Here is a 27,803-nt window from a genome sequence, read left to right on the forward strand (position 1 = left end):
TGAATACAGAAGCCATATTGGCGGTAAATAGGTGCTAAAAGCCTCTGGAGAGAAGGTAGAACCATCTTTCTGATTGTACCTACTGCACTTTTGAAGAAAATATTTTAAAACCATATGAAAATGTGAACAATCAAGTGTCCTACTGCATGGTTCCTTATTCAAGGATCAGTCTTTATTTTGGGAATAATCCATTTGTCTTACAAAACAGAAGTACGGAATGTCTGTGATCAAAAGTCTCTCCTGTTTGCTTTTACTTTTTCTTTCAGTAGTGTCTTCACAGATGATACCCTCTTCAAATATACAAAATTGGCCATAAAAGGAAGCTCCTGATAATGTAAACTGTTCGGTTGCAAGCCATGTAACAAGTAAATTAAGCAGCAAAGTGAAATAGGTTACAGTAGGAGACCTTGGAAGAAACAGAGAGTTCTTGAGGCAGGGTCTAGGGAGCTCATTTTGGATCCTGTAAAAAAGGGACTAACAGGGAAAACAGACTAAAGAAGAGATGTAAAGGAGACTGACACTAGTGGAACAGAGAACAGAAATAGAAGCAAAAGTCCATGAGGCAAGTTTTAAAGGGAGAAGTTCTAGGGCAGACAGGGAATAAATAATCTTTTGAATGAAATGAATTTCTTAAAGGCATTGGGAGGTGATATCTGTAGACATACAGTCATGCTTTAAAGTAGGAGTGAGGAAGAGCCCAAAAAAATGGTTTAATTGCATATTTCTTTTGACAGATTTCCCTACTACAGTCCTACTCTCTGACTCTTTTGTGATACAACTGTATGCTAGCACTACTGTTTACCCTTTCTTATAGGGAACACACCTAGCAAGATCTTTCTTTGGAACAACAACAACAAAAAAATCTACTTTTTTTTCTTCTCCCCCAGTCCTCCTCCAAACAGCACAACTTGACACAGAAATTCATGATAAATCTCTGTCCTTTTATTGCAATATATATATATAAGTAATAGATTGCATTTCTTTAAACTGCCATAACTATATAATATTCTCCAACAAAATGGTAAATTGGACTTGAAAGCAAGTGGGCAATAATCTGAACCAGCCAATGTTATTAAAAAAATTAACGAGCTAGATTTTGTCAGCTTCCTCCTTTTAGTCCTCTCATAACATTTTTACCTGTTTAGAGAAAGCACTTCAATTACTGCTTTCTACAAAGCAGAGGAAATGAAAAGAGAAAACACTGTTATTAGTAGTAGAAAATGACACTTCACGGTCATCAGTTTAAAAGCATTACAATCAGCTGCTTCTTGAAAAATGAGAAATGCTGTGGCCAAAGGCAGTTGAAATCAAAGATTAGCAGAAACACACTCTTTGATTTCCAGACAAAAGACCATGCTACCAAACATATCAAGTTCTTAAGTAAACAAGAAGAAAATTAATTTCTTAAATAAATGAGAAAGGGAGGAATGAATTAAAATAACCATACATGGCTGAACATCACAGTCTGGTTTCCTGTAACTCTTTGCCTACTCCCAAATGCTTGCAGCTGGCTGCTCTGCTTTAGTGATTGCATCTCCCTCTATATTGCCACTTGGCTTCTCCTGAGCTCCTGTCTGATCATATTTCTAAATGTCACTCACATCTACACAGGCCAGTGCACAAAACAAAATTAATTTAACTGAATGGCACATTAATATTATTACTTTTGACAGCATGGAAAACTTATTAAATACAGGATGTCATAAGGCTAGTCTTCTAGTGAGTAGTCTAAGTACAACATTGAAAGGAAATGTAATACATCTGAAAGATTTTTTTTTTGGCTTATCAGACATTGTGAGAAGTCAAATCATGACGTTTTTCCATAATTATTAGAATATTATATATACACTGCTGTCACTCTACAGAAAGTTGCTGTCCTCCTGCGATAGGGTATAGGAAGCCACAATACAGTACCCTTGTTTGACTTGAAAACACCTCCGGTAGTAAGTATGAGCATCTTAATGCTCAGTTAATGTAGTATCTACTATCAAGAGTGTTTTAGTTTCCAGAAGTGATTGAACTCAGAGCTTTAGATTATGGATTGGAATTACAGCATACAGGATCAGTACACAGCAGAGAACTGTAATTAAGAATCAAATCAATTAGCAATTTCTTACTTTTAAGATGTAGGGCTGGATGTGATACTGTGCTAAAAAACTGGCATGAACAGAGTCCTTGCTACGATGACCATAAATTATTGACTAATGAAATACAGAACAAACAGATTTAAACAAGTAGGCGGGAATGATCGGTATGATGGAACAAGTAATCACCTATGGCTGCTGGTAAATACTGCTGAAATTCAACAGCCCCAAGGAAAGACCAGTGCCTCCATTACTGAAGCCATACAATATATTTCTATTTGTTCTGCAAGAACTACAAAGAATTCAGTGGAATTTATGGATTATCTTCACAGCCAGCCATCTTCTTCCCTTTCCTGAAACTGTAACAAACTACTAAGACATAAAGACCTTGCACCTCATACTAATTCCAGCTGTATTATAAATAAATGGTTCTTTTTTGCAGTGTTCCTACAGCTTGGTTCACTCAGCTCCTGTTGATTTATGTCCTGTTTTTTCTCATCTCCTGCTTGCTGTAACTCCAGTTCAGCTTTCAAGTTCTTCCATAATAACCCCTAGTAGTACCTTCAGCTTCCTTCCATGACCTCAATCGCAAATCCACAAAATACATCAGCCTCCTGCAAAATCTCCTAAAATTGCACACCAGCCAAGAGGCAGTATGTAAAGTCATTGTTTTAAAACTGGAAACTTTCAACCTAGTTAGAGGCAGGCCAAACAGACCATGTGATGACCTGCCATGTGCTCAAGGGTTTCCCTGAACAAGGCAAGAATCTGAGTATCTATCCTCTTTAAGGCATTGCATTCCTTTACATTTACAGGAACCTTCTTATCATGCTCTCCAGCTTCCAGGGTAGCATGCAACACAATTTTGTGCCAAAAAAAGCCTGTGCCTTTATTTTCACACAAAAACAACTCAGCCACACAGACAAACAAGGATCTTCACTGTACAGCAGCCACAGCATTGACCCGAAAGGGCTGCAAACCAGGGGACTGCACAGCAAGAAGGAACTGTGTTTGCTAATGGGAAAACAACACACTAAAACAGCTGGTCTAAGTTAACAGCTGATAGGTGAAAACTTATAATAAGACAGTTCTCTGCCTGTAATTTATCAAGGTGAAGAAGATTTTCCTTCATGTATAATTTCACTCAAGTCAATGTCATCTTTTTTTTTTTTTTTTCCATTCATTGCTTCTGTGCTACAAGCACAGGCAGGATTTAAAGTCCTTTTATGTATCATTGATTTTCATTGCTCATGTTGTCCTATTCTACTAATTTTTGTACTGGAGATTTTTCCAGAGCATCAAAACTGCCTAAAAATATGAGATGGGGTAAATGATATGCAGCTGGAAAAGAGGCAAGCTGAAAACCTCAGAAAAGCTCAGAGAAAATCCTGTTCTAGTGCTCCCTAGTTTGAGGGAAATCAGAAATATGTAAAATACTCTCTCAGATAATTTCAGCATTTTTGTCTTGGGTTGAGATCAAGAAACTAATATATTCCTCCTTGTACAATGCCTTGTGTTATATGTCTTAAGTTCAGCACATTAAATATTTGTGCTCAGTTCAAGAATGAGGTCCTTTGAACTAGTGCTATATATTCAAATCTATTGACTCACCAGGCTCATATCCACTTCTTAAACTAAGCATTCACATTTTTCTGAAACTACTGAAATATATTCAAGTTTTTGGGTAAATACATAGTGGCAAACCCCTCTTTAATTACTCCACTTCTTCTGACTATTTCACTTCGACAAACTTTCTTAGCACATTCTTTAGGAGGACAAGGCAGCTCATCAAAGGTCATCATAGCAATCAGTACCACACAATTTCATTAATCTCTTCAGTAAAAAGAGGTCACTGCAGTCATCTATAAAATCTAGGAAAGAAGACTGCACTTATCATAAAATCTCTGGCTCAACGATGTTCATTTTTAATAAATCTTAGACCACAAGGGAAATTTCAGAAGACTGAAACAGTGGTAAAGTTATGCCTCTCTGACTCAGAAAAAGGCCAAATGGGATGAAGGTGGTATCTATCAGCCATTTGCCTTTTATCAAACCCAGACGAAAATAAAGAAGAACTCATAAAAGTTTGTATTAATGCTGATTTAAAGGATATAAAATATAATGAATGTGAAGTCACATTGTTTTATGGAAAAAAGGTCTTTTCAACTAAAACCAGATTCATCTTTGATAACACTGTAAATTTAGTTGATGAAGGGAACATGCACATTTTTTTCCTTTTTTCTCTTCAAGGTCTACTGCTGTTTTTATAGATGGGGAAGAATTTTTGCTGATAAAGTAAGCAGGTGATATAAGTACTGTCATAACAGTAAATAATAATGCAACAGGTTGGTCAGAGAGAAAGTGCTTAATCACTTAGCTGTAACCAGTCACACGGAGGACATTTTCATACAGCCAAAAGCAAAAATTCTACATTCTAAAATAAAGAACCCAAGACTCTTTCTAAGTATCTCCTGAATCAGGAAATGTATCTTACAAGATGATGTCTCCTGCTGAGGTTATAGGGTAATAAGCTACAGATCACAAACTGCTAGTGTAATCCTGTGCAAAACATTCAATAGTAGACATGATCAGAAGCAGATGGTGACTTTGCCTGCCTGGCAAAGAAATAAAGTATATTGCACACAGTTCTTGCGTACTTTTTTTTTTTTTAAGATGCAGAAAACTACAAAGAAGTTAAAAAGTCACAACTCTTATTGGAAAAAAGTAGAAAAAGCCTGAGCAAAAAACATAAAAGATTAATTTCTGCAGCTTTCTGAAAAGAGGATTGGAGGTGACTTGATTACAATGCGTAAGTACCATAGAGAAGAGGAAGCATCATGTATTAAATGGCTTCAACCTACTAAAGAAGGGTGCAACAAGAATCAACGACTTGGAGTAGAATCCAGTAACATCCAATAACAAATAAAGTACACATTTTTAAAAAAGTTGGAGTACTTGCTGAAGCTATAAGGGACATGTTATTTTCTTCATCTATTTATGTCTTAAAATTAGAAACTTTCAAACTCTTTGGGTTTGAAGACCTTCTAAGAGTTTTCCAGTGCTGGTGCAAAGCTGCCTGTAAACAAACATGGGTCTCCTATCAGCAACCTTCTCTTTGTACCCTTTGCCAGTAAGGTCTCACTCAGAATTTTTGAATTCTTTTGGAAGTCAGCATGCCATGAGGAGATCTGAGCTTTCAGAATTTGCAGTCTATGGCCAGGCAGTCAGGACAAAATGCCAAGGGCTAAGAATCAGACACTTTCTAGATTTTTGCTCCAAAGCCAAGCAAGGTCTAACTTTCAAGCTTGTAAGGGGGTTTCCTTGTGCCCACTTCCTCCCAACTTGGCACTGGGAGAACATTACTATCTCCAGGATGCTGCCTGTTTCCTAGACTGAGCTTGATTATAGGAAATTCTTTAAAATGTTCCTTAAAGATCTAGCAGTCCTTCAGATTTAGGGAAGACAACATCACCTAATTTAGACAAATGCCTGATTTGATAAGAAATAGCACTATTTCTAAGCAAAAGGTTTTTTTGAAATGGGACTTTTTTTTCAGAAATGAAATTTAATGTTAGCTAGTCTAGGCTCAGTGCAAATAAAACAGATCATATTTAAAGATATGTCATCCTCAGTGACTCATAAAAGCTCATATAGTGGTGCCTTTTGGCAACAAACCCAAGGAATCAATGAACAGGTGGGCTAAAAAGTCTAAGGAGCATGTCCCAATGTTTATACACAAGATAGTCACAGCTTTACATGCAGTGATTATGCTTGAAGGGCTGACTAACAGCTATTTTTCATGACCGGGAACATATAAACAGAAAGAGCTTTAAATTCTTATATAATGTGACTGGTATTGGTGCTTGCAGGAACTTATGCCAATTCTGGAACTCTACAGCTGAAATCCAAGCAGGAAACCAATACTCTCAAGTCATTCTGGAACATATGATTGCTGCAGAAAATCTAGTAGATATTAATTAAAATCTGTTCTCATTTACAATTGTAATGTATCAGAAGATACTAATTTTTGGATTTTATGCTTTTAATAATAAAAGCTGCAACTTTCAATACACTATAAATGTGTATATTTTCCTTCAGGCTGATGAATTAAACTAAAAGCAGAGAGTTCTTCATTAAGAAATCAACTAATGGTTTAGTATCACTAACAGTCATTCTGGAGAAATAATCATGTCTTTTAAGAAATTTTAAATGATTTAATAATTTAAAGCTTATATAGAAAATTATGATTTTATATCTACAGAAACATTTGCTATATCAAATTGTAATGACACAAATTGGTTCTCATTGTAAAAAAAAAAGAGGATGAGAAAACATGCACAAATTCAGATGTCTCATGAAGTTACAAGTACAATTGTACTATGACAAGAAAGAAATCACAGGTTACAGATATGTGCTGTGGAAGAACTGCAGATCTTAGTTTGTGTCACAGACTTGTAATAGCTGTATCTATTTTCTGTACAACAAGTATAAGCAAAAAAAAATCAGAGTAATCAAAATTAATACAAATGACCCACATATCATTGAAAACTTGCCTGCTCTAAAACATCACAGAAAATTAATGTTAGGCCTGACTGATTAAGTGAAAGTCCAAATGAGTAAAAACATTTTCAGCATAATCCACTGCTATCTAATTCTAGCCTGGGCATTTATAGACAGGAGATGTCAGCTACAGACCTTGGGGCACTCCCACAAAAATGAGCTGCTGCCAGTTTTGAAGCCCAGGCTCTACTCATCAACAAGAGATCCTCTGGTTAATTTTTGCAGTTAATGAAGAAGATATGGAAAAACAAAGCTAAAATAACTCGATTCCAGACAACCAGAAGTAATTTCAGTAGCACCCAATATTAAGCACCTAATGGGAAGATCAGATGCTGTCTGCCCATTGCCAGCCATACCACTGTGAAGTGGCAGTGGCATGTTCTATGCTGGTGGTATCAACAGCAAGTTATAAACCCCACGTGATGGTAATTGTACAGGGAATTGCTTCAGTTAGAATTTTATGACAAGGTCTTTAGCTAAGAGAAAGAGATTTGAACTCAAGGTCAACCACAAGTGGAGAAAGGCACAGTGAAGGGTTCCCAGATTTAGTTGCCTTTATCAGTGTCAGTGGAAATTGCAATACCTGCTAATTCTGTTCTGTCGTAGGCAAATGCATGCAGCCAATCAAGCAGCAATAACATACCACTTTCAACTCCCTCACTGCTAGTTAGGAAACTCCCATCTCTGGCATTATTTCTGTAATTGTAATCGTAGACATAATGCTCAAGGAAAAAGCCGTGGCCTCCATCTCTGTGGATTCAGTTTCAGGTACATCTTTTCATCTTGCTTTTGGCCAGCAAGAAGCACATACAGAATTTACCTGGGTCCAAAAGGAGATTGGAAATGGATTTCATCTACGCACTGATGATTGTAGCTCAAAGTGAGTTGTGTTCTGCTCTAATGACACCGTAGTAATTCTGTTGCAGTGACCATACTCAAGCCTTCCACAGAAAAAAATCATACTCTGGAAAGTCTGCTAGTGGAAGGGACCAAACAACTACAGTACTCCTCCATTCATCTAGTGAGTAAGCTAGCCAGGCAACCAGGTGAAACAAAAAGCCCCAGTGAATGCAACTTAAGATTGCTCACGAAACTTTCATCACCAAAGATGCATCCTAAAAGAAAGATGTATTTCTGCTTTACGCTCAGGTCTACATCTCATAAGCACAGATACACCAAAAGTGAGAGAATATATGCTCAGAAGTGAGGAGTGGAGTGATTCACAAAAGTTTCATCTCTGGTCAACATAAATGCTAAAAAGCAACTGCAACTTTTAACTGGAGGCTACAAAATGCAAGTTAATTATTCACTGAATCACTCAGGTGTATAAAATGATGGTAGAAGTTAAAAAAAAAAAGAAAACTGAAAAGAATAAGAAACTGAGAGAAGAATTAGCATTTTATGAATTTCTCCCTAAATGTGGCCAGAAATATGGAAGTCTGGGGAGGTGTATGTGGGGGGCTAAGGGCAGACAGGGGGAAATGGAGGGGGAGAGAGAGAGGAGAAATGGTTTGATCTTTCAACAATGGTATCGTTCTTGGAGTAAAATTCCTTGCTATTGGAATTTTAGATGACAGAGAGGTTAAAAACTTTGAACTGTAGAGCACCAATATTATAAATCATGCTCAGATAAGGTACAGAAAAGTATTTTTGTCAAACTTGTTAATCTCTTAAATATTATGTATGATGTAGAGTTACTGATGAGCATGCAAGAATAATAATATTTGCCATGATCTGTGAGATAGAAAATGAAAGACTGGCCATACTCCTTCAAAAAGAACTGTATGCAAGTGGTAGATTGCAAGATATTAAAACTGGAAATGTCAGTTCTCCATTAATCTACAAGGGGAGAATGAATCAAATGCAGCAATGGAGATGTTCTATGGAAATGATTTTTTTTTTCAGCAACTGATTATTTTGTATAACAGCATCCTGCCCAGAAAGAATTAGACATGAACAAATGAAAAAGACTATGCTATTCCAAAGGTTTTTAGAATCTAATTTAAATCATCAAGTTCTGAGTGTTTCTCTAGTTATGATGGTAACTATCACAAAGTAAGCTGCAGAAGGCCATGGAAAAGAAAGAGTAGAGAAGTACAGGGTTGACTGCACTAAAACCACCCAGCTGCATCAACACACTAACAACACATCTGCCACTGTAAGAGATTTCTTTGGCCTTTGGTTTCTAGAAGGCTGAGCTATATGATACAATTGAACAGGTAACCGTAGGACTGAGGTATTGCTGTCTGTCATCCATTTAGCCTAGAAATAAGACCTGGTAATACTTCCTAAATTCATGTACTCTACCTCTTAAAACATGAGCATAAACTAAATAAAAGCCCAACACCACTGAACTTAAAATACAGTATTATGTTCTGGATTCTAACTGATTAGGGCATTTGGTGCTAATTCCTGTCACAGGTATAATGCAAAGTGCTTCAAATACCAGTTAAGCTCATTGTTGAACTAAATGGAAACACAACAGGCTCTGAAAGGAGGTTAAATGGTTACTATGGTAATCTCTGACATGGTCTAAATCAGTGTTTAAAAGCTGACAGAGGAAAAAAAATGAAGAAAATGGCTAACAGCTTTCTTTCCTGGACCACTATTCCTAAATCTTTGACTTTTTCCTCTTCAAAAATACATTTTTCTCTGATGCTTCTGGAAGCAAAATCTTTTAGTTCTACATGAAGTGGACTCAACAAAATGAGCAGATTATAGTGTCATATTACTCCTCAATCTTCTAATGAATGTGCTGTCATTGTCTTTTTGAGACTTGCTTTTCCCTCATGATTTCTATTAAAGTCTTGGTCTCTTTCTGAAGGTCCTTCTAATGACACTTATGATGGAGTATTTTGATAGTGTTGTTTTGCAGCTTCCCTTAGCTCTTGATCTTGGTTTGTAACAGCAATCAGAGAACCATTTTTGTCACTGTTGGTTTGGAAATGTAAGAGAGAAAGGGAAGTAAATTATTATCCCAGACTACTGCAAAGCTTCTGCCTAGAACCTAGTGAGGCAATTTCTGCCTCTGCATTATGCATTCACTTGATGCCGGTAGTCAGAAAAATAAGTAAGTACATGAAAGTCGAGCTGGAGACCAATGCTGGAAAATGTCAGATATAGCATGTTCTGTGACCCTTTCATTGGTTGATTCTGCAGGTCCATTTGCCATCGCTCCCAGATTACAGACCTTTATACCTGGGAGTACTCCACAATTACTTTTGGATTTCCTGGAATTCCTACTGCAGTTTCCATCCAAAACATCTCTTCATACTCTAGCTTCAGTACTTTCCACTTGGAATATACTTCAACCCATGCAAATGACTGATACATCAGCTATCTGAATAAAAATTCTGTTTAAGTCTTTCTAAAAAGAACTCAAAGATGATTTTGATCCCGCTCAGTATCTTTCTCAAAACCCTGTAAAAACACTTTTCAGAACACTGCTTTCCAACTGCCATTGTATGAAGCAGTGTTTTAGAACTTTAAAAGATCCTATACTTGAGCAATAGACTCCCAAACATTAAGAAGCAGAGGCTGGGAATTGTCCACTGTTCCTTCCTTTGGCCTTGTAATTTTCTACGAAGTTTTTAGGAATATACCTGGTCTAAAATGAATGAATGAATGAATAAATAAATAAAATAATTATGATAATTATAAATAATAAAATTAACTAGTATTTGTTTAATAGACATATTATTAAATTTTGTATATTTATTATTAATTTGTGTGTGTTTGTGTATTATTAAAATCTTGTGTATTTTGTATATGTGTATTATTATTTTGTGTGTTATATTATTTTCTATAATGTGTATATATTACAGATATATGTAATATATGATGCATAACACATAAAATATATGTATTTATGTACTATATTAGATGCTCAGCACTAAGTGTAGGATCTATTTTGTTTGCACAGTTTTAACCTCAAGATGCCTTTCTGCACTTGGAAGGAAAATGGTAATCATTACGTTTTTGACAAATAAGCAATAGAAGATTTTCTGATCTCAGAATGAATACTGTCCAGAAATAAAAAGGGCCCAGAAGAGCCTGAATTTAACACTATCACTGAACTTCTCCTTCTTTCTACTGTTCTGTGTATTTGAATTTAATACCTGTAAAGCCAGACAGCCCGAGATGAATCAAGACAAGTTCCTTTTTGATTTCAAGTATGCCAATTACATTCTTTTTATTATAACACAAGAATGCCTCTGACCTCCTATGGTGTCTCTTCTAGACAGGGAGTTAAGAAAGAGAATACTCAATAAAGGTATATAGTGGGATTGTCAGCAGTTTGAGTATATAAGGCAAGAAAAGAAATGCATAATTTTAATAGCCTGAAACAGTATTCTAACTGCTCTACTCAAATAATATTGTTTTCCCTTTAAAATCACAACATTTTAACATCTTCAATTTCAAGATGAAAACCAACTAACTAACTGCAAAAGAATTTTAAACCAGGCTTGCTTATTCTCAAACTTGAGAACCTGTTTTGTCCCCTGTCTTACTATGAAAATCAGCTCATTGGCAGGACAGATCCTGTACTTACAGGGTTGAACAGGCATTCAACACTGTGAGTTTACTCTATGGAACTTTCCACAAAACCTGAAAATTAAAACCCCCTTAGATTTTTAATTTTTAATTGGGTGTGATAAGAACTGAACTTGAGGAAATGCGAACACTATGAAGAAAACATCATGATCCAATAGGCAGCTAAATAAAGGAGACCTCACATTTTAAAATTTGTCTGACACTCTGACAGCATCTCCCTAGGGATAATGATACTTTCGTTTGCAAAGCACTGTGCTATCTGCAAAGCTGTAAAAGAACTAAGTGTTATTATCAGAGATGGGAGAGGCCTATTAGATCATCTGTCCATCTATCATACAACCATAACAGAAAGTAACAGTGAATTGCTGCTGTACTTTGACAGTGACTTTTGTAAAAAATGTCCTTTAACTCTTAACTCTCTGCAAGTTTCAGTGCTAGAGTCAATAAGCTTGGTGGCTCACTAACTTCTATGAAGTATATGAAGGTATTAAATATACCCGTTTCAGGCCCACTTTCCACCTCATTCCTTTAACTTTTATTTTTTCATGAGGAAGGAAAGAACAATCCTCAGGTATTGCCCACATGAAGCTTCACAGAACTGGTCTTCCACTCTCCAGCTGCAGAATGCTTGCATCTCACCCATTTCCAAGGCAGTAGTGTAGCATTTCTCCTGCTTGGGATTGTGCATCATGTAGGAGAGTGAAGCTGGTGTTTTCCAGCAGACTTCCAACTCAGAAGTCATGCATAAAATATACCCATCACAATGCACTGTGACATGAGCATGCATCCATCATGTAACCTATCCATGGTGAATGCCTGATCAGATAATGCATAGAGTCTCATGTGAAGGTGTTATGATCAGGTTCTTAAAATTATTAGAGATGCCTCTGCCTGAATTAAGGTGCAAATGAGACCATATGCCAAAGTCAATAGTTTTTATTTAACAATAAATACGACGTAGAGAGACATAGAAAGAAATAGGAAAAAGAGAGAAATGGGCAGAGAAGGGGAGTGACAGAGACAGATTAAATAGAAAAAAAAATCACCATTCTGTGGATTCTGACAGCATCTCAAGTTCCTGCCACAGTCCTAATTAGTAGGCACATTTGAGGTGGACTTCAGTGAGCAGTTGCTTCTTTGCACAGTTTGCTGCATTGGACAAAAGTCTTTCAAAGATTTTAACAATATTTAAGCCATTAACCAATATCGGTCTTTCATAGATGGCAGTCATAAAAGGTTTGCAGAATTCTTGGTGGCCGATATTGTCAGGTCAAGGATCCTTCTCCTTATGCTTCTCCACTGCTTCCAAGGCAAAGAATTGTTTCTGCTTCTCCTTATATTCCGTAAAATTTCTTGGTATGTTTGCTACAACAGGTTTTCAATTTAAGTGCCAATATAAGAAAATGTCTGGAGGGAAATCAGCTGAAGTATTCAGAAGATGACTCTCAGTATGATTCACACCACTGTGAGCAAAGAAGAGGTCTGTCTCGCCTTCTGTACTGCAGTGATAACAGATATTGGATGCAGTGTGTACTCAGATAAAGTTAATGGCAGTGACATCTGGTACATGACAGAGACGAGCAAACTCCTGTGATCTGCTTTTTAACACTCTGTGCCCAAACCATTATATGTCAGACTTGGTAAAAGTGAATAACCTTTCAGTATTTACCACTTGTCCCTCCATGCTCTCAGTCAAATGAGACTGAAGGACTACTGGTTGAGCCAACTCCATATATTCACAAGGAGACCACAGGTAAAAGCAGACAAGAAAAGAAAGATTCAAGGTATGAAGCTCATTAGTAGTGGTCTCTGCAATATTTAGCAATCGTTGCACAGACTTTTACATTCCCAAAGCCCTCTCCCAGTCGTAACAAAAGCTCACACAAAGGCTTGTACCTTCAAAGTGCTTCACCAACATAAATATATTAATAAGACCTTTCCCAGAAGAGAAGGCAGTGTCAGAGAAATGCCATTCAAATGGCTGGGCTGTGAGAGGTAGCGCTTCAAATTAGTTCATTAAACCTTCATCCTCTGCCATCAATTTCAAGCCCATTTAGAAAAAATGACAGAAAGTACAGTGGAGCTCTATGAGCAAAAGAAAGAGTAACTGCTCATAAAATTATTTTGCCCCCTATGATTGAAATGTTAATTAAATTGTAATTCTATGATGTGCATCAACTGAATTTGACATAAAGGAAACTAAAAAAAAAGATTTTTATACTCTGTTTGACTGAGGCCACCTAGATGGTTCTTTTAACGTGACTGGTGACAATTGCCACTGATGTGCTCTAGTAAACATCTTGTTTAGGTGCCAAAATTAAAACATTAAGGATAGTCTGACATCTGATACTTTATTTCAAAAATATTTAGAATTTGGATTAGCACTAGGTTTCTAAGAACTGCCAAACTTACCTAACCTCTGCAAAGGCAAAAAAGGAAATAAAACCTATCTTTCTTCAAATATTGCAGGCCACATACAGAAGTGCTTTTCAAGAACAAATTCATTACACAATTATACCATGTAGAATAGTCTGCAAAAGACTTTTTGGTAGCAATAAAATTACATTTGTCATAAATTTTTGCATGAAATCCAGTTGCTTAGGTTTTAATTTGCTTTTTTAGTAAGCTAGGCCACCATATCATGTTCATGATCACTACCAAGAGACAAGAATGTGTCTGTTGCTACATATCTGACATAGGTAAATCATATTAACCTTCATATGTGCAGTGATGTATTTACTAATACTGAAACCAAGGTACTTCTTGATCACAGCTATATCTGCTGTGAATTCTGCAACATCTGCTGTGTCAGCTGATAACCCCTTTATGGAGATACGATTTCTGTCCCCTATTTATTATCCCTTAAAATATACTAGAATTTGCTTAGCATCTATGCTGTAGAGCAGGGACTGGAACATCAAAGATGGTGAGGTAATTGAGTCAAATATGGAATATGAATGACATTTTGTGTGAACATAACTCTCAAACCATTGACAAATGCAACTCTCTTGGTTCTTGGTAGAGATTTCTTTTCCAAATTGGGCTAAGCAATTCTTTGAATCAGGCTCAACATACATATGACAGAAGTAGAGGTCCCATAATGGAGCAGAAATAAGTGAAGACCTTGTGGATTAAATATACTTGGCTGGTGAGTAACTGGCTTCTGTGGGGTCACTTTTTATTTGTACAGTGAGTTAATGAGCTGGTGCAGAAAAGCTACACATAGTATATAGAAAACTAAGATTAAAAAGTCTCCATACAACCTAAGTTATGATATTTTTCCATATTGATTGGATACCTTGTATGCTTATGAACACTGAGATGTAAGAATAAAACAGAAGTTCTCCTGTAGTATGAAATAATATTTAGGATGTTGGTGTAAGCACAGTTTTTCATGATGTTTCATAAGATCATATTACCTAGCTCCTTACAAATAAAATAGCCATGCTTGGTAGCAACTTCAAAAAGGCCCTATCCAAAAGGTATAAAAATTACAATGGCTTTCCTGCATACATTGTACCCGACATATGAAGGAAGGTGAGAGCAACCTAGATTTCGTCTCTACTGCAAACTATTCAAAGCTCTTGTAATACTCTTCTAATATCCAAATACTTCCAGAATTATTAATTTTAATTACCTTCTTTCTTAATAAAAGATGTTTTCCAAATCAGAAAGCATTTATGTAAGTAGCTCACACTGCTCAATATCTGCTTCAAGTAACATTTTCACCACATTGCATTAGCAGAGTATGAACTTTCTGAAGCTGTCGTAGAAAAGTGACTGAGATTTAACTGTGGGTGTTAGCTAGAAAACTTAAGAGGCAATGTTCTATGCCACAAGACAGGTGAAATCCCACACTAATCTATAACATGTTATCTGTCAGCTGCATATGGGGATATAATTGTTTATTTTCTTAAAACTTGAAGTTATACTACAAGGGTAAAGTTTCAATTCCTCTTTGTGTAGTATTTGGCTTATTATATGTGTTTTGATACAGAAAAACACGAAACACTTTGAAATCATACATAATATTGCAATAGAAGACCAATTTGCTGCTTAATAAAATTTCATATTTCCAGCTTTCAGGTGGGCAGAGGCTTTAAAGGAACAGGGCCCTCGAACTACAAACTTCCTTTTTCTCTTTTTTTTTTCATTTTCATATTTGGCTCTAAGAGTGAAAGAAAAATGTCCCATATAGCAAGGGTACCTGTAAGTGCTGTCATTATGAAAAAATGCCGTCACTATGAAAAAATGTCATACAGAAAAGTCTCAATGTAGCAGTGCCTTTCAAATCAATAAGCAGTTGAAAAAAGCCATCTCAAAATACAGTCTTGAAAAACAAACACTCAAAAAGGCAACACTGAAATCTACCATTTTTGGAAATCTGAGAAGCCTGCATGGTTGTATTTTTAGGAGCTTTTAATCTAAATCCAATATTCAGGTTTTTTCACTTGTAAGAAGGAAAGATTTCATTCAGATTGTCCCTTTAATTACAGAAATTAGGGTTTGAATCCAAAGCAGCTTATTATCTAAATTAGACGATGAGAAACTCAGACTCACGATTCCCTCTCCTTAAACAAGAGCACTGAAGCACACCATGCACTCTGACTATTATGAGTAGGCGAAGTACTATCTATCGATCAAAAGGAAAAATAACGTAAAAATGAATACAAAATGGTCTTATAATAAGCAGAAAGTTGGATGTATTAGTATGAACAATCTCCTAGAATGCACAATTTGGTGATAAAATATTTCCAAGAAGTGTCTTGTGTACATGTAGCACTATATCTCCTAAATAACGAATCCATAGGATGTTGACATAGAGACAAAAATAAAAAAGATGATAAATATTTAAGTGAGATGCCATTCCAAGGTTTTTGTAAAATTCATTACTCTAATCAATGGATATTTTTGCATATCAGCTCAATAAAACTATAAGATATTTCAATGAAAACCGACCATTATCATCATGCACAATAACATGTCTTGAGATGCAAACACTGAGAACCACAATTAAATCTAAATGCACAGCACTCTTACAAAGCAAATACAAATTCTACATACCCAAACTGCACCAATTCAAGAAGAAGTAAAATTCATGAAAACTTTTTTAATATGTTGCACAAAGTATCATTGATCGGATTAGCAAAGGAGAATGTCCCACTCAATGAGTACTGGAAAAGATGCTTATCAAAAATGTATCAGGTGAAGCAAGTCTGAGAAATGCTGATAACAGATGGGAGCTGTCTCGGCAAAAAACAAATGTTGCTAGTTTGTCTGTTTCTCTAGCTGAGGATAAAAGTGTCCTGGGGGAAAAAAGTCCGATTTTTCTTACCTCTTCTTTCTCTGCACTTTGCAAGTCCCTCCACTCCTCAGTGACATGACCGAAGTCCACTGTGTTCATTGCAACTTTATATTCCCCAATGATATCGTGTTTGGAGAAACGATCAAAGTCATAAACTGCCATCACTAAAGTTTTTCCACCCAGCTCAGAGTATGGCACCTGCAAAGATGAGAAAATGACAAACTCCACATCTGAGACAATAAAGATTGGTCCACTACAATGCAAATCTATTTCTTTGGTTTGTCAGCTGTCATCTCAGGTAAATTGAACTGCAGAGAAAATTATGAGGTGTATTTGTTTCAGAGTCACCAGACGCGGTATTTCTTGAGACAAGGCTCTGGCACTCGATAGAACAATGTGGCAGCTCACTCATCACTCCTGGGTTTTTCTCATTCTACTTCAAATCATTTTGTGGGTGATGAAACTGAAACAAGAAGCTCAATTATTTGCACTGAAGAGACGTGAACTTTTGACACAATGGTGTCTTTTCCTCAATAATTCACCCATCATCACTCAGAGATGGGTAGCTCCCAGATTGATGTAAAAAACAGAACTGGTTTACTGTATCTGACACAAAGTAATTAGACGCTAAACAGTTATCTTACAGTACCACTACCTATTACTTACCAAGGCATATTTTTCATTATTACACCTTTCACATGGTAGACACTAAGGTGCTTTCTAAGTCACAGTGTATAGCTAGAAACTGTGGTGGCAGAAGGCCAAGTTCTGACTAATTCTGCAGCTGTTCTGATGTGGTTCAGACAGATGCTGTGGGTTAGGATGTTTATAAGTCACATTTTTAATATTCAGATGGAGACAAGCAGTTCAGGTAAGCTACACTTGAGTGGCTGTCTGAAAAGGTCTGACTTAGGAACTGTTTGGATATATGTGAACACTTGGTCAATCTGAATATATTCTGCAAGCATAAACAGTTTCCACGGGCTTCATTAAACATTTATCTATTAATTGTCTATATATAAAGAGAAATGGAAGCATAGCACTATCATTGTCCTTGTTAACCTCTGCATGTTCTGGTCTGTTTAAACCCTAGGACTGTTGTCTTCTGTTACTGTTTGGCTTCCACTTGCTTCTTAAAATAACTTACTAATAACGTGAGTAGTTTTCCTTTTACATAACATGTTATATAATGTTTAAAATAAGCTTATCAAACTGAGAGCCAGGTCTAGCTTCCATTATCAAGTAGAATAGTTTCAGTAGTACATGGTTGTATATTTTAGTAAATACTACAGCAAAATCTATTTTCATTCTGTATATATTTGTAGCTTCTAAAAAGCTACAGAGGGCAATTATATGTGGAAGGAAAAATTCTAAATAATGTTAGTTTTATTTTTACACAACCTCAAAAACAGGAGAAGAAAAATGTTCTAAAGTTTATTTTTCTGTTAGTTTACAGTGGATCCTGGTCATTTGGAATGCATGCAAAGGCTACATTCATCATTATTTACTTTTTGGTAATCATTAACTTGACCTCAGTAAAGCTCATTTAAGCTATCTGCCTTTTAAAATCCTTCCTTCATTCATTACCTCTAAAGTAGTTTCAGTCTTTGTTCTGGACTACCAAGGACGGCCTCAGTTTTTGTGAAGGATTGCTCCCTCTCCCTGCTTTCTGCTCAGACATAGCCAGTCTTTTGACTTAAAGCAGATGAGACCATAGTAAAAGAATATGTTCTGACACAGACAATGTCATTCCTCTAGACATGAACCCTCTTCCCACTTGGGACCTGAGGAGGAATACCTCCTGGTGTAGTCCAGCTAGGATTTCTTGGTTTCCTTTTGGCAGTGCAGTGTGGGGATACAATTCAGACAGCTGAAGCCTGGTAAACACTTGCACCCTGGAACAGCACCATAGATGTCTGGGAAAAAGAAATGAAAAAGGGACTACCGCAGGGAACCACCCAAAGAAGGGAAGAAATAAAGTTCAGGGCTCAAGATACAATACAGCAGAAACATAAGTCATCTCATTCCCATTAGCCCTACATTGGGAGGAAGGCAGGCAGCTCACAGCTGTGCCCTGGGAGAAGGCAGCAAAATGGGCCTGGGCTGCCTGGTGGGCAGTGCTGCCAGAGAGATGGGAAGGATGCCAACAGAAGATGTACACCACCTGAAGTGGGTCACAGGAATAAAACTCTGCCCAAGTAAACACGATATTGTCAATAGTTCCCATGGAAGTTATTATTACAGTTGCAGCACTACTTAAATGGTCATTTGTGGTTTTCACAGTAGCCCTTAGAACAATGACAGTACTTGGCATCCTCTGTTGGTTTTCTCTCAAGTACAGACCACAGTATGCAGGGGATAATCAGTACCATATTGGGATGTGCTTAAACACTCTATCAGGTCCTGTGTGGAAAGCAAACTATTCTCTGGAGCACAGAATTTGAATATTAAAGATGAGACTTACAACAAGTAGACACTATAGCTCAGGAGTGGCTGATCTGATTTATAATTTGTGTTTTCATCTTAGATGACAGCATTATTGGTTCTTTCTTTGCTTTTGTGAGCTGCATGGGAATATGCAATTTAGAACTCTGTTTTCTTTTAAATACTCTCCTAGGAAAGCTCGAGAAAAAAATAACTCCCCACAAAAGATTACTTTTATGAACATCTTCAAGGAAAGAATAAGCTTATATATGCAGTAGTAGTTGTGTCCTCCAGGGATACCTTTCTCATTGAATGATTTCATAGCCTGAGTCTTTCACTGTTCCTGTTTTCAATCTGTAGCTGTCATTATAAGATTGGGCACAGAGAGAAAGGCCTAAAGTAACAGCAGAGGAACTAGGAGAAGCCCTGTGAAACATGCTGTATAGTATTCCTTTATTGTATTTAAGTGGAGCTTAAATTTGGCTACAGTTTTAGAAAAACACTAATAATAGATATTATTGGAAAGACGTAAATACTGCTATCTGAGCCCTAGCTAGATTTATTTAGTTCATATGTTATTAAACCTGACACAGGATTTCTTTTCATATGTAAAGTAGCATGGCAAAAAACTGCTATGACAAGGTCTAGCAAGATTAATATGCCATATTGTCCTCATCCATTTACCTTCCTCGAGTTTTAACTTATTTTTGAGGAAAAGAAATTATACTGAATGCCATTAAACTGGACTACAAAGTTATTTAAAGAGTGTTTGTCTAGTGTAAGAATTGATATGCCCGCAGCTAAATCCAGATACCAAACCACAGGTAAGGTATTAAGGAAAAATTTATTCCAAAGTCAGAAACCTAAATACACTGATAAAATCATAGCAGGTGAAAGAGCAGCCCAGGAAACCCATTTTGGTGCTTTTATAACAATACCTTTTGCATCTGCATAACTTCAGGGCTATATTCTCCCCTGTGCTTTTATGGTCTCAATCTCCCCCAGCAGGGGCCTCAGGCATGTCTGTGAGTACTTTTAGCTCTTCTTGCAACAGGGGAGATAACTTCTCAAAACAGGCAGGCAGAGAAATAGATAGAACTATTCATGGGAAAGAATATTCTCCCACACCGGGTTTTTCCCAGGCCTAGTTCTCCTAGTAGTGAAAGCCTCCTCGAGTGAAAACTGTTTTTCCTCCTCAAATAAATTTTCTGTCTATGACTTTCTGTCCCTACGTGTAGTAAAACTGACACGACATTTGTCAAAGTGTCACTGTTTTCTGAATTTCTTGTACATTTTATTTATTCACTACATTTATTTATCATTTTGCACATAAAATATGGATCAGATTGTCATACATCGGGTTAATAACCAAAGTGCCTAAAATCAAACTGTGCCTTTTAAACCTACTGAAGGCTGAGCCTACATTATAAGAAGATTGAGTATCACAGGTTTCTACAACATAAAAAATCACTACACTGCGGTTACCAGTTAACTAAGACAACTAAATCCATAGCCAAGCATGAGACACATAGTGGTTAAATATGAAAGTTTCAATAATTATCAAGAACTACCTTGAAAGTAAATTGCTCATTGAAAACAGGGTTAAGGGTCTTTCTGTGGACTTTTGTTTCATATTTCTTCTTCTTATCAGGCAGCAGGAAGACTTTTACATAGGGATCAGATGTACCACCCATATCTAATGCAGGCAGCTCAGCTGCTTGAATAATCCCAACAAGAAGCTGAAAAGAGAGACAAACAGCACAATGAAATTTCAAATAGATATTTATAAAAAACCCGTAACAGAGATATACACATGCAGACTCTATTTTTGGTCTATGAGAAACTACTGCCCTGTCCCCTGTCCCGCCTTCCCCCCCCTCCATTTTTCAAGGAAGGCAAATGAAGCAACACTACTGACTTTAGAAAACCAATTATGGCAGATTCAGACTGTACAAAAGCTGCTTTATAGCAGAAAAGAGGTTTTCAAAGGGCAGCTGATTACAGCTAAATACAGACTTCATCTTTTTAAAGACTGCAATCAAATAACTTTCAATTGCTCTCTCTGCTTGTGCATTATTTTTCTGTGTTGAGCACCATGAATAGAAATCACATTATTAAACAATCAACAATGTCTAAATTTGACTACAAAATTTGTATTCTAAACCCCCAACACATAACCTTCCCCCCAAACCAAACGCAAAAAGGTGATGAAATCAAATGCAAATCCTCTGGAGGAGCTTTATTGAAAACAAATGGATCTTTCAGTCTTCCTTATATTTAAGTTCTCTTGCTATGTATACAGATGGGATCAGTCAGTAATTTAAAGACAGCGTTTTCAAAAAATACTCCATGAAAACTAACCTTTGGTAATCTAATCCTAGTAACAATTTGTAATCTCATTGCAAAACAGAAAAATTAGTTTTTAAATCGCTTATACACTTATAAAAATAAAACTGAAGCACAGATGAAACTTGTAAATGCCTTGGCCATTTTTTAAGTGTTATAAATGAAGGCTCATGTTACATTATGTTATGTCATGTAATGTCATGTAATCTAGACATCCCAGCCTGTATTAGGCCTCATCAGCATAATGGAGCTGAGAAAAAGAAAATACTTTTAATCTTGTTCCACAGATACAGAACTAAGGTAAACACTGAAATGAGTCTTCAAGGTCATTCTGAAGGCAACATATTAAGAACTGGGAATGAAATCTGAGAATATTTTCTTCTAAATCAGTGCTTCCGTCACAATATATTTGTTTCTCTCATGGATGAATTGTTTAAAATTGGAAACAGAGGCTCTAACAATTGGAATACAGAACAATATAGTCAATCTAGGAAAGAAGCTTCTGGCTTATGAGAGATTCCTGAAAGTTAGACTTATTTTTACCAGTTTTAAATTCATAGTATGGCCTGCATGCTTTCCCTCCTATAGGACTCTTAAGCTCAATGAAACATTTTCCTTTAGCTGTATGAAACATTTCTCCTTTTCTGTCTCATTCTTATTCTAGATGCGTAACACTTCATAAATACACAGATAGGCTCAGGATCTACATCAAGTTTTTCACACCAAAGAGTGAAAAACAAGGCTATGATTTTTAGTTAACAGAGTGGAAAAGCAGTTCAATTCCCCTTTACAATTTCTCTCCCTAAAACTGAGGCTCTGGAGAGTACATCAGTCATCTTGTCTCCATTTTTAACCCTGTGCAATACATTAGCCAAATTTTAGGACTGTAGTTTCATGCCACTGCACTATACTAACCTAAGTGAGCCCCCTCTCCTACTCTTTTATATCATCTATCCTTCAACAAATTCTAAGCTGCAACATAGTTTAGAGCAGCAAAATAAAATAAGAATACATAACTCAAATAATTTATTATGTTAATTAAATACAACACATGTTTACAGATTTGTGGTTCTTCCATCCTATTTCCCTTTGTAAAATATGGTTCACAAAATCAACACTTCCTTTAATAAAATTCACACAGAAAATTTGTTTTCATATTCTAAGGAAACTGAAATCCATTTGTCAGAACTCATTTGCTGCTTTTCCTTTACCCCTTTAAATCTTCTGCTTCTGAAGGGTCTAACATTTCATACTGATTTCATACTGATTTCAAGTAGGATCAGTGTGACTCATCACACGGTCAGGGAATTTGCTCTGGGAGTTGAGGAAAAGCTCCTTTAACCACAGTTTCTTGAAAGGTTTCAAAACTCTTTTTAGCTCTTGCATGGAAAACCAAGTACTGACAGTCAGAAGACAGTTGAAAATACAGGCAAATACCATTTATTATGCCAGGTCATAGCTGTGTGTAAATACCCTCCTACTGACAGAGAAATTTTTCTTAATTTTTCTCTTATTTTGTCTTGCAACAATTAAAAGTGCCAGATTCCATGAACAGCATCAAATAAAGTTTATGAATGTGGAAATAAATCAAAACTACATGTGGAAGTCAGTTCAGGTGATTAATAAAAATTAACTGGGATTTAAGTTCAAAAGTAATTTCTTTCCATAAACAGGAAAGAATTATGTGGTTGTGACTGAAATTGTCAAAAAATGAAATGCAGGATAATGTGTTCTCAAGTTTACTGAAAGATATGCAGCAGAAGTGAAGAACTTAGAAGTGTTGGTGTACTTTGTGCCAAAGTTAAGCACTGTGAAGTTTAATGTAAGGCTGTGAATTGGTATAACTGACGAAAGTCATCCCTAGCAAAGAGGCCAGGGAGGGGAATTAAATATAAGCTAGTTCAGGATGTGGCCAGACCAGTTAAGTAGGTCGATTTTAGGTCTACATCACATTACAGTGTCTATTTATTCTGAAAACTTGGGTAAGTACGCCAAAGTTTGGTCTTACCAGCTTCAGAGTAGGGTACTGAATAATTATCAGTCCTTAACTTCTTGTTCAACTTTCCTGGGGTTTTTTTGGGGTGCTGACCTGTTTATTTGAACTTTTATTCCAAACTAGAATTTTCTTGGCTATTAAGTGTACTTTCATGGAGAGCAACAGAACCTGATGCAGCTAGTTATTACAGCAAAGTGCACACTTGATGAAGCGAGAGAAAGGAACTTCTGGCAATCTTACCAACTTGCTAAAAGACACACAGTGAACCAACTTACCTTTACGTCCCTCTTTTTCCTTCCATATATGTTTGCTTACATTTTAAATACCTGAAGGCTGAAGCTACATTTTAGTTTCTGCATGCACACTCCATAATGTAATGTGGGTGGACGTTGATTGGTGATGTCTTAATATAAGTTATTAATAACCATGAGATAAAACTGTGTCTTCAGTTTTTGATTAAAGGTGTAATATATACTCCAAGTATATTCAATACCAATTTAGTAGTACCTCTGTAATGAATATTCTGTCTTGCTTTCTCCCTTTACTCTGTGCAAGCAGCAAGGACTTCAGAAATATCTACTGTAACTAAAGGTATGACTTCATTCTCCTCTTGCACACACAGAAATGAAATGTTACAAGTTGGTTATTTCAAACCTGATTGTTCTGGAAGTCATAATCCAAAGAATATTGGATTTTCCCTAGCTTCTCAACTTCTTTGGGTTCCTCCTTCTCTTCCCCATCAGTCAGCCCAGTCTCAGCATCATCATCCTTAAGAGCCTAGAAAGAAGGAATGTAATATTCATAAATGAGGCAAGCTGTTAAGTACAGTTTAAAAAAGATACTGTGCTCAAATCTATTTTAAAGCCATTAAAAGCAAGCATGACAGCGGAAATTCAAATATGCAGTTTACATATATATTCATACTTTTTGGGTTGCTCAAGAAGATGTTATAAATCAGCAAGCAAGCAATGGAAGTAGGAAGAATGCTCCTTGGGCTATAACAAGCAACGATTGTTATAAAACCTGAAAGTAGAAACAAAATATCATCTCGATGTAAAAAAAAAAGTTCTTCTGGGCTCAAACGGGCTCTTAAAGAGGCACAAGGAGGCAAACATGCTATTAAATAAGCAAAGTCACGCATTCATTCAACTTGAGAATATCTTGACAACGTCAACCCTGTTTGTGCATGCTGTGAATTGTTTGCATTTCGCAACATGTTTCCATAAGACTACTATGATCAAGAGCATGTGCTGTGGATGAGCTCTTCCTACAATCATATGCCAAACATTTTTCATGTTTATTTAGAATGAATATGGAAGCAAAGTTTCTACCATGCCATTAGCAAATGCATGTTCCTCCTTTTCCCTCCCTCCCAAGACCAATTTCCTTTTTATTCATTCTCGCTATAAAGCTTGGCTGAACCAAATTGATTGCAAGCTGGTTTTAGTCTGCTTAGAAACAAACACAGAGAAATACAGAACTGCTTACATCTTTGCCTATGGAATAAAACCTGTTTTTTTAAAGGATACCTCAGTTATCTTAGATTTTATATATAATTCAAATACTAAATGATATTTTTTCTGTACCAGAAAGCAGAAGTATTTGCACTGTGGAAAAGGTAATTCATACAATTATTAAACCATATGAACCGTACCTAACTATGTAGATCTTATTCCAGCACATTCTTATCTGAATAAGAACTGAAAATGGGCAAAAGTGATGAGGCAAATAGTGAAAAAATGTGGAAAATGTGAAAGTAAAGTTGAGAGTGTGAAAACACAGAATCAATACTGAGCATTCATCCAGAATTGCAGAATTGTTGTTTGCATGTAATAGTAAACAGTATGCTTGTCTCTAAGTCCCCTATCTGGATGAAGGTTCTTTCTACATGGAGCTTCTGCTTGCACAAACAAGACTACTGAGTGCCAGAACAAGATTTATTCTCTCTTTTTCACAATGTGACGTAGTCTTAAGAAACATACAGCATTTCTAAACAACAGGTTGCAGCTGGGACTCTTTATCTGAAGAGATAGCAAGGTCAGAAAGTAGCTATATACACGCTAATAGTGGCTGAAGAAAGAATGAATGTGAAAGCACTAATATCCTCACTCAGCCCTGAACACAGTAGAGGCCATGCAACAGTTGTGTGGGTTGGTAAGAAGAAAGATTGATCTCTGAAGTAGAAAATGATACTTTTCAGAAGCCAGATCTAAATTCAAAAAGTCAGACTCAAAACTGTATGGTATTAAGCAATTATTTCTCTACTTTTTGAAACAAGTGAGAAATTCTGCTGGCATAGCTCAACTGAAATCAATGCAACAGCATTGATTTATGCAAGTTGAGGAGCTGGGTCTCAGGTAAATATCTGAATGTTAGTGAGTGATGGACATTTTACCAGGAACATAAATTACAGTGTACCTGGATGAGATTGGTGGGAAGGGTCGGTAGTGGATGAGAATCACCTGTGAGACTAGAAGAGTAATACTTTTCCAACTAAACCATTTCTATCTGGAAGGGCTGAACTGCCTGAAATGAAATTTGGTTTGAGACATTTTAATCTCTGAGCTGCTAGCAAGTTCCCTGACTGTAGCGCAACATTTTTGTTAGTGCAACAAGAAGTGTTCAAGAGACACTTGAAAACTGACAGGCTTTTTGACAGACCATATGTGGGACTGTCAGGATACCGAGTGATGTGATTATGCCAAACACCCTTGCTTTCACTGGTAATAAAAATAAGCTTAAGGTTTTGTGATCAAACAAAAAGAAGATGTGACTCAATCCCACTGAAGCAACAAGATTTATCTAAGCCTGGAGACAACAGGAAGCTGTAAGTCAGGGTGCGATGTTAACTCTAAGATCCACTGCTCTGAATGATCGCAGGAATGTCCTAAAAGAAGACTCCATGATAAAAGACTGATATACAGCTTCAGCATATTATTGTTTCTGGGATAAGTACTGGATTTGCTGCTGTTCCATCTAATTTTGACCTGGATTTTGTTTAAGAGGAACTATCCTAGGGCCATTCTTGAGGGATAAAAGTGAGAAGGCAAAAGGAACCTTATATGTTAATTTCTAGGTATGTGGAATTTGTAACTGCTGCATCATATCCACACTCTTCTCTAGGAGAGCTATATACTCTTCTACAAAGCCGATCAGTCCAGGAGGTAATGGACCTGTGGGTAAATCAAAGTGAAAAAAGTCCTTACTGTGACTAAGGAACGCATAATGGAAAGCTAACATCCCTCTTGCAAAGGAGTTTTGAAGTGCAGGCAGAAAACACTGTATGGCTGAGAAACTCTTCTCCACAGGTTATGAGAAGCCTATTGGAAGGTGAAAGCTATTTCCAGAGAAGATGGAAAACATTGCACGTTACTGACATCAGCTGAGGAGCTACATAATCCTTCTTGACCTTGACTGAGAAACACTGAACTGCTAAGAAAAACACTAAGAAAGAAATAGTGTTTGGATATGGACGAGGTTGTGGCATGGGGGAAGATGTGACAAATTATTATCTTTACAGCAGTATGTAAATAATAGTTTTTACTGTGAAGAGAGAAATTTGCTTTCAGAATACAGGCCAATGCTTTAAGAAGTTGAGTCAAAGGAAGCACATGTTTGATTCGGCTGCTGAGTTTCAAAGAGGAAGAAGAACTGGATTGCTTCAAAGTACTTGAAACACCCCAGAGGGATTTTAATTTTGTATTGAGATTCTCTGAAAGATCAATATTTAATGGAATAGTACTGCAACCCTCAATTTATAGCACACTGTAACACACTATATTGTGTCTTACTGATGTATTGCTACAATCAAAATAAGCAGCTATATTTTATTTGTTTCAGAAACAATAAAATATTTCTAATTATAAACCAGCTTTTTCCTCAAGCCCTCTTCAACTGATAAATGGTAATTGGAAAGCCTGGATTTAGATGCAGAGAAATATAAGCCTTGCCTTTCCTAGTATTTCCTTTAACTCTCACATTCATGACATTTTAAATGCTTTATCTGTGAAATGTGCAACATGGAAATGCATTATTGCATTGTGCTGAAGACCAGGTTTATCTCTTCTAATTTAGGATGACTGCTGAACTTCACTCAAGTGTTTTCTTTGTTTCCGCATAACATATGCAGAAACACACAACAGTGAAACATCTATATCCTTCCACATGTGTATAAGTATCTGAAAAATGTAGGCTTATATGTAAGCAGGTGTAGGAATGTACAAAAGAAAGTGTTAATCCAGTACAACCATTACAAGGTGATATGTCTGCATCTAATGAAATCAGCAAGTGGGAAAAGTTACTTTGTGCCAGGAATCATAACAGAGCCACACAATATACAATAAATGCTTTCTTAGACCTGGAAGACAAAATTAATTTCTGAGCCACCTCTCAATCTATATTTGAATGAACTATGCGAACTAGTTCTAACAAGGCTGCAGACATAAATCTACATATGGCATTAGGATTCTCTTTTCTGCACCATGTTTAGTTAATTGTTTTCAAGCTCATCTACTCTGCAGTGATTCTTATAACA

At 36.5% G+C, this 27,803-nt stretch overlaps 1 protein-coding gene across 2 annotated transcripts in view; it reads right to left on the reverse strand.

The window, feature by feature from the left end:
* The window catches only part of SYT1 (synaptotagmin 1), a 270,201-nt gene that overhangs the window by 57,258 nt on the left and 185,140 nt on the right, over window positions 1-27,803 (reverse strand). Inside the window, exons 5-7 of one of the 2 annotated variants that reach the window (XM_008925494.3) lie at window positions 23,924-24,046; window positions 20,499-20,666; window positions 16,534-16,701 (exon numbers count right to left, since the gene is read on the reverse strand). In XM_008925494.3, the coding sequence (XP_008923742.1) occupies window positions 16,534-16,701; window positions 20,499-20,666; window positions 23,924-24,046 (459 nt within the window). The remainder of the gene's footprint in view (window positions 1-16,533; window positions 16,702-20,498; window positions 20,667-23,923; window positions 24,047-27,803) is intronic. The other variant, XM_008925495.3, reaches the window with a different exon arrangement.

The sequence above is a fragment of the Manacus vitellinus genome, unplaced genomic scaffold (assembly GCF_001715985.3).
Source record: "Manacus vitellinus isolate BGI_N305 unplaced genomic scaffold, ASM171598v3 scaffold_5_pilon, whole genome shotgun sequence".
In the NCBI taxonomy this organism is placed as follows: domain Eukaryota; kingdom Metazoa; phylum Chordata; class Aves; order Passeriformes; family Pipridae; genus Manacus; species Manacus vitellinus.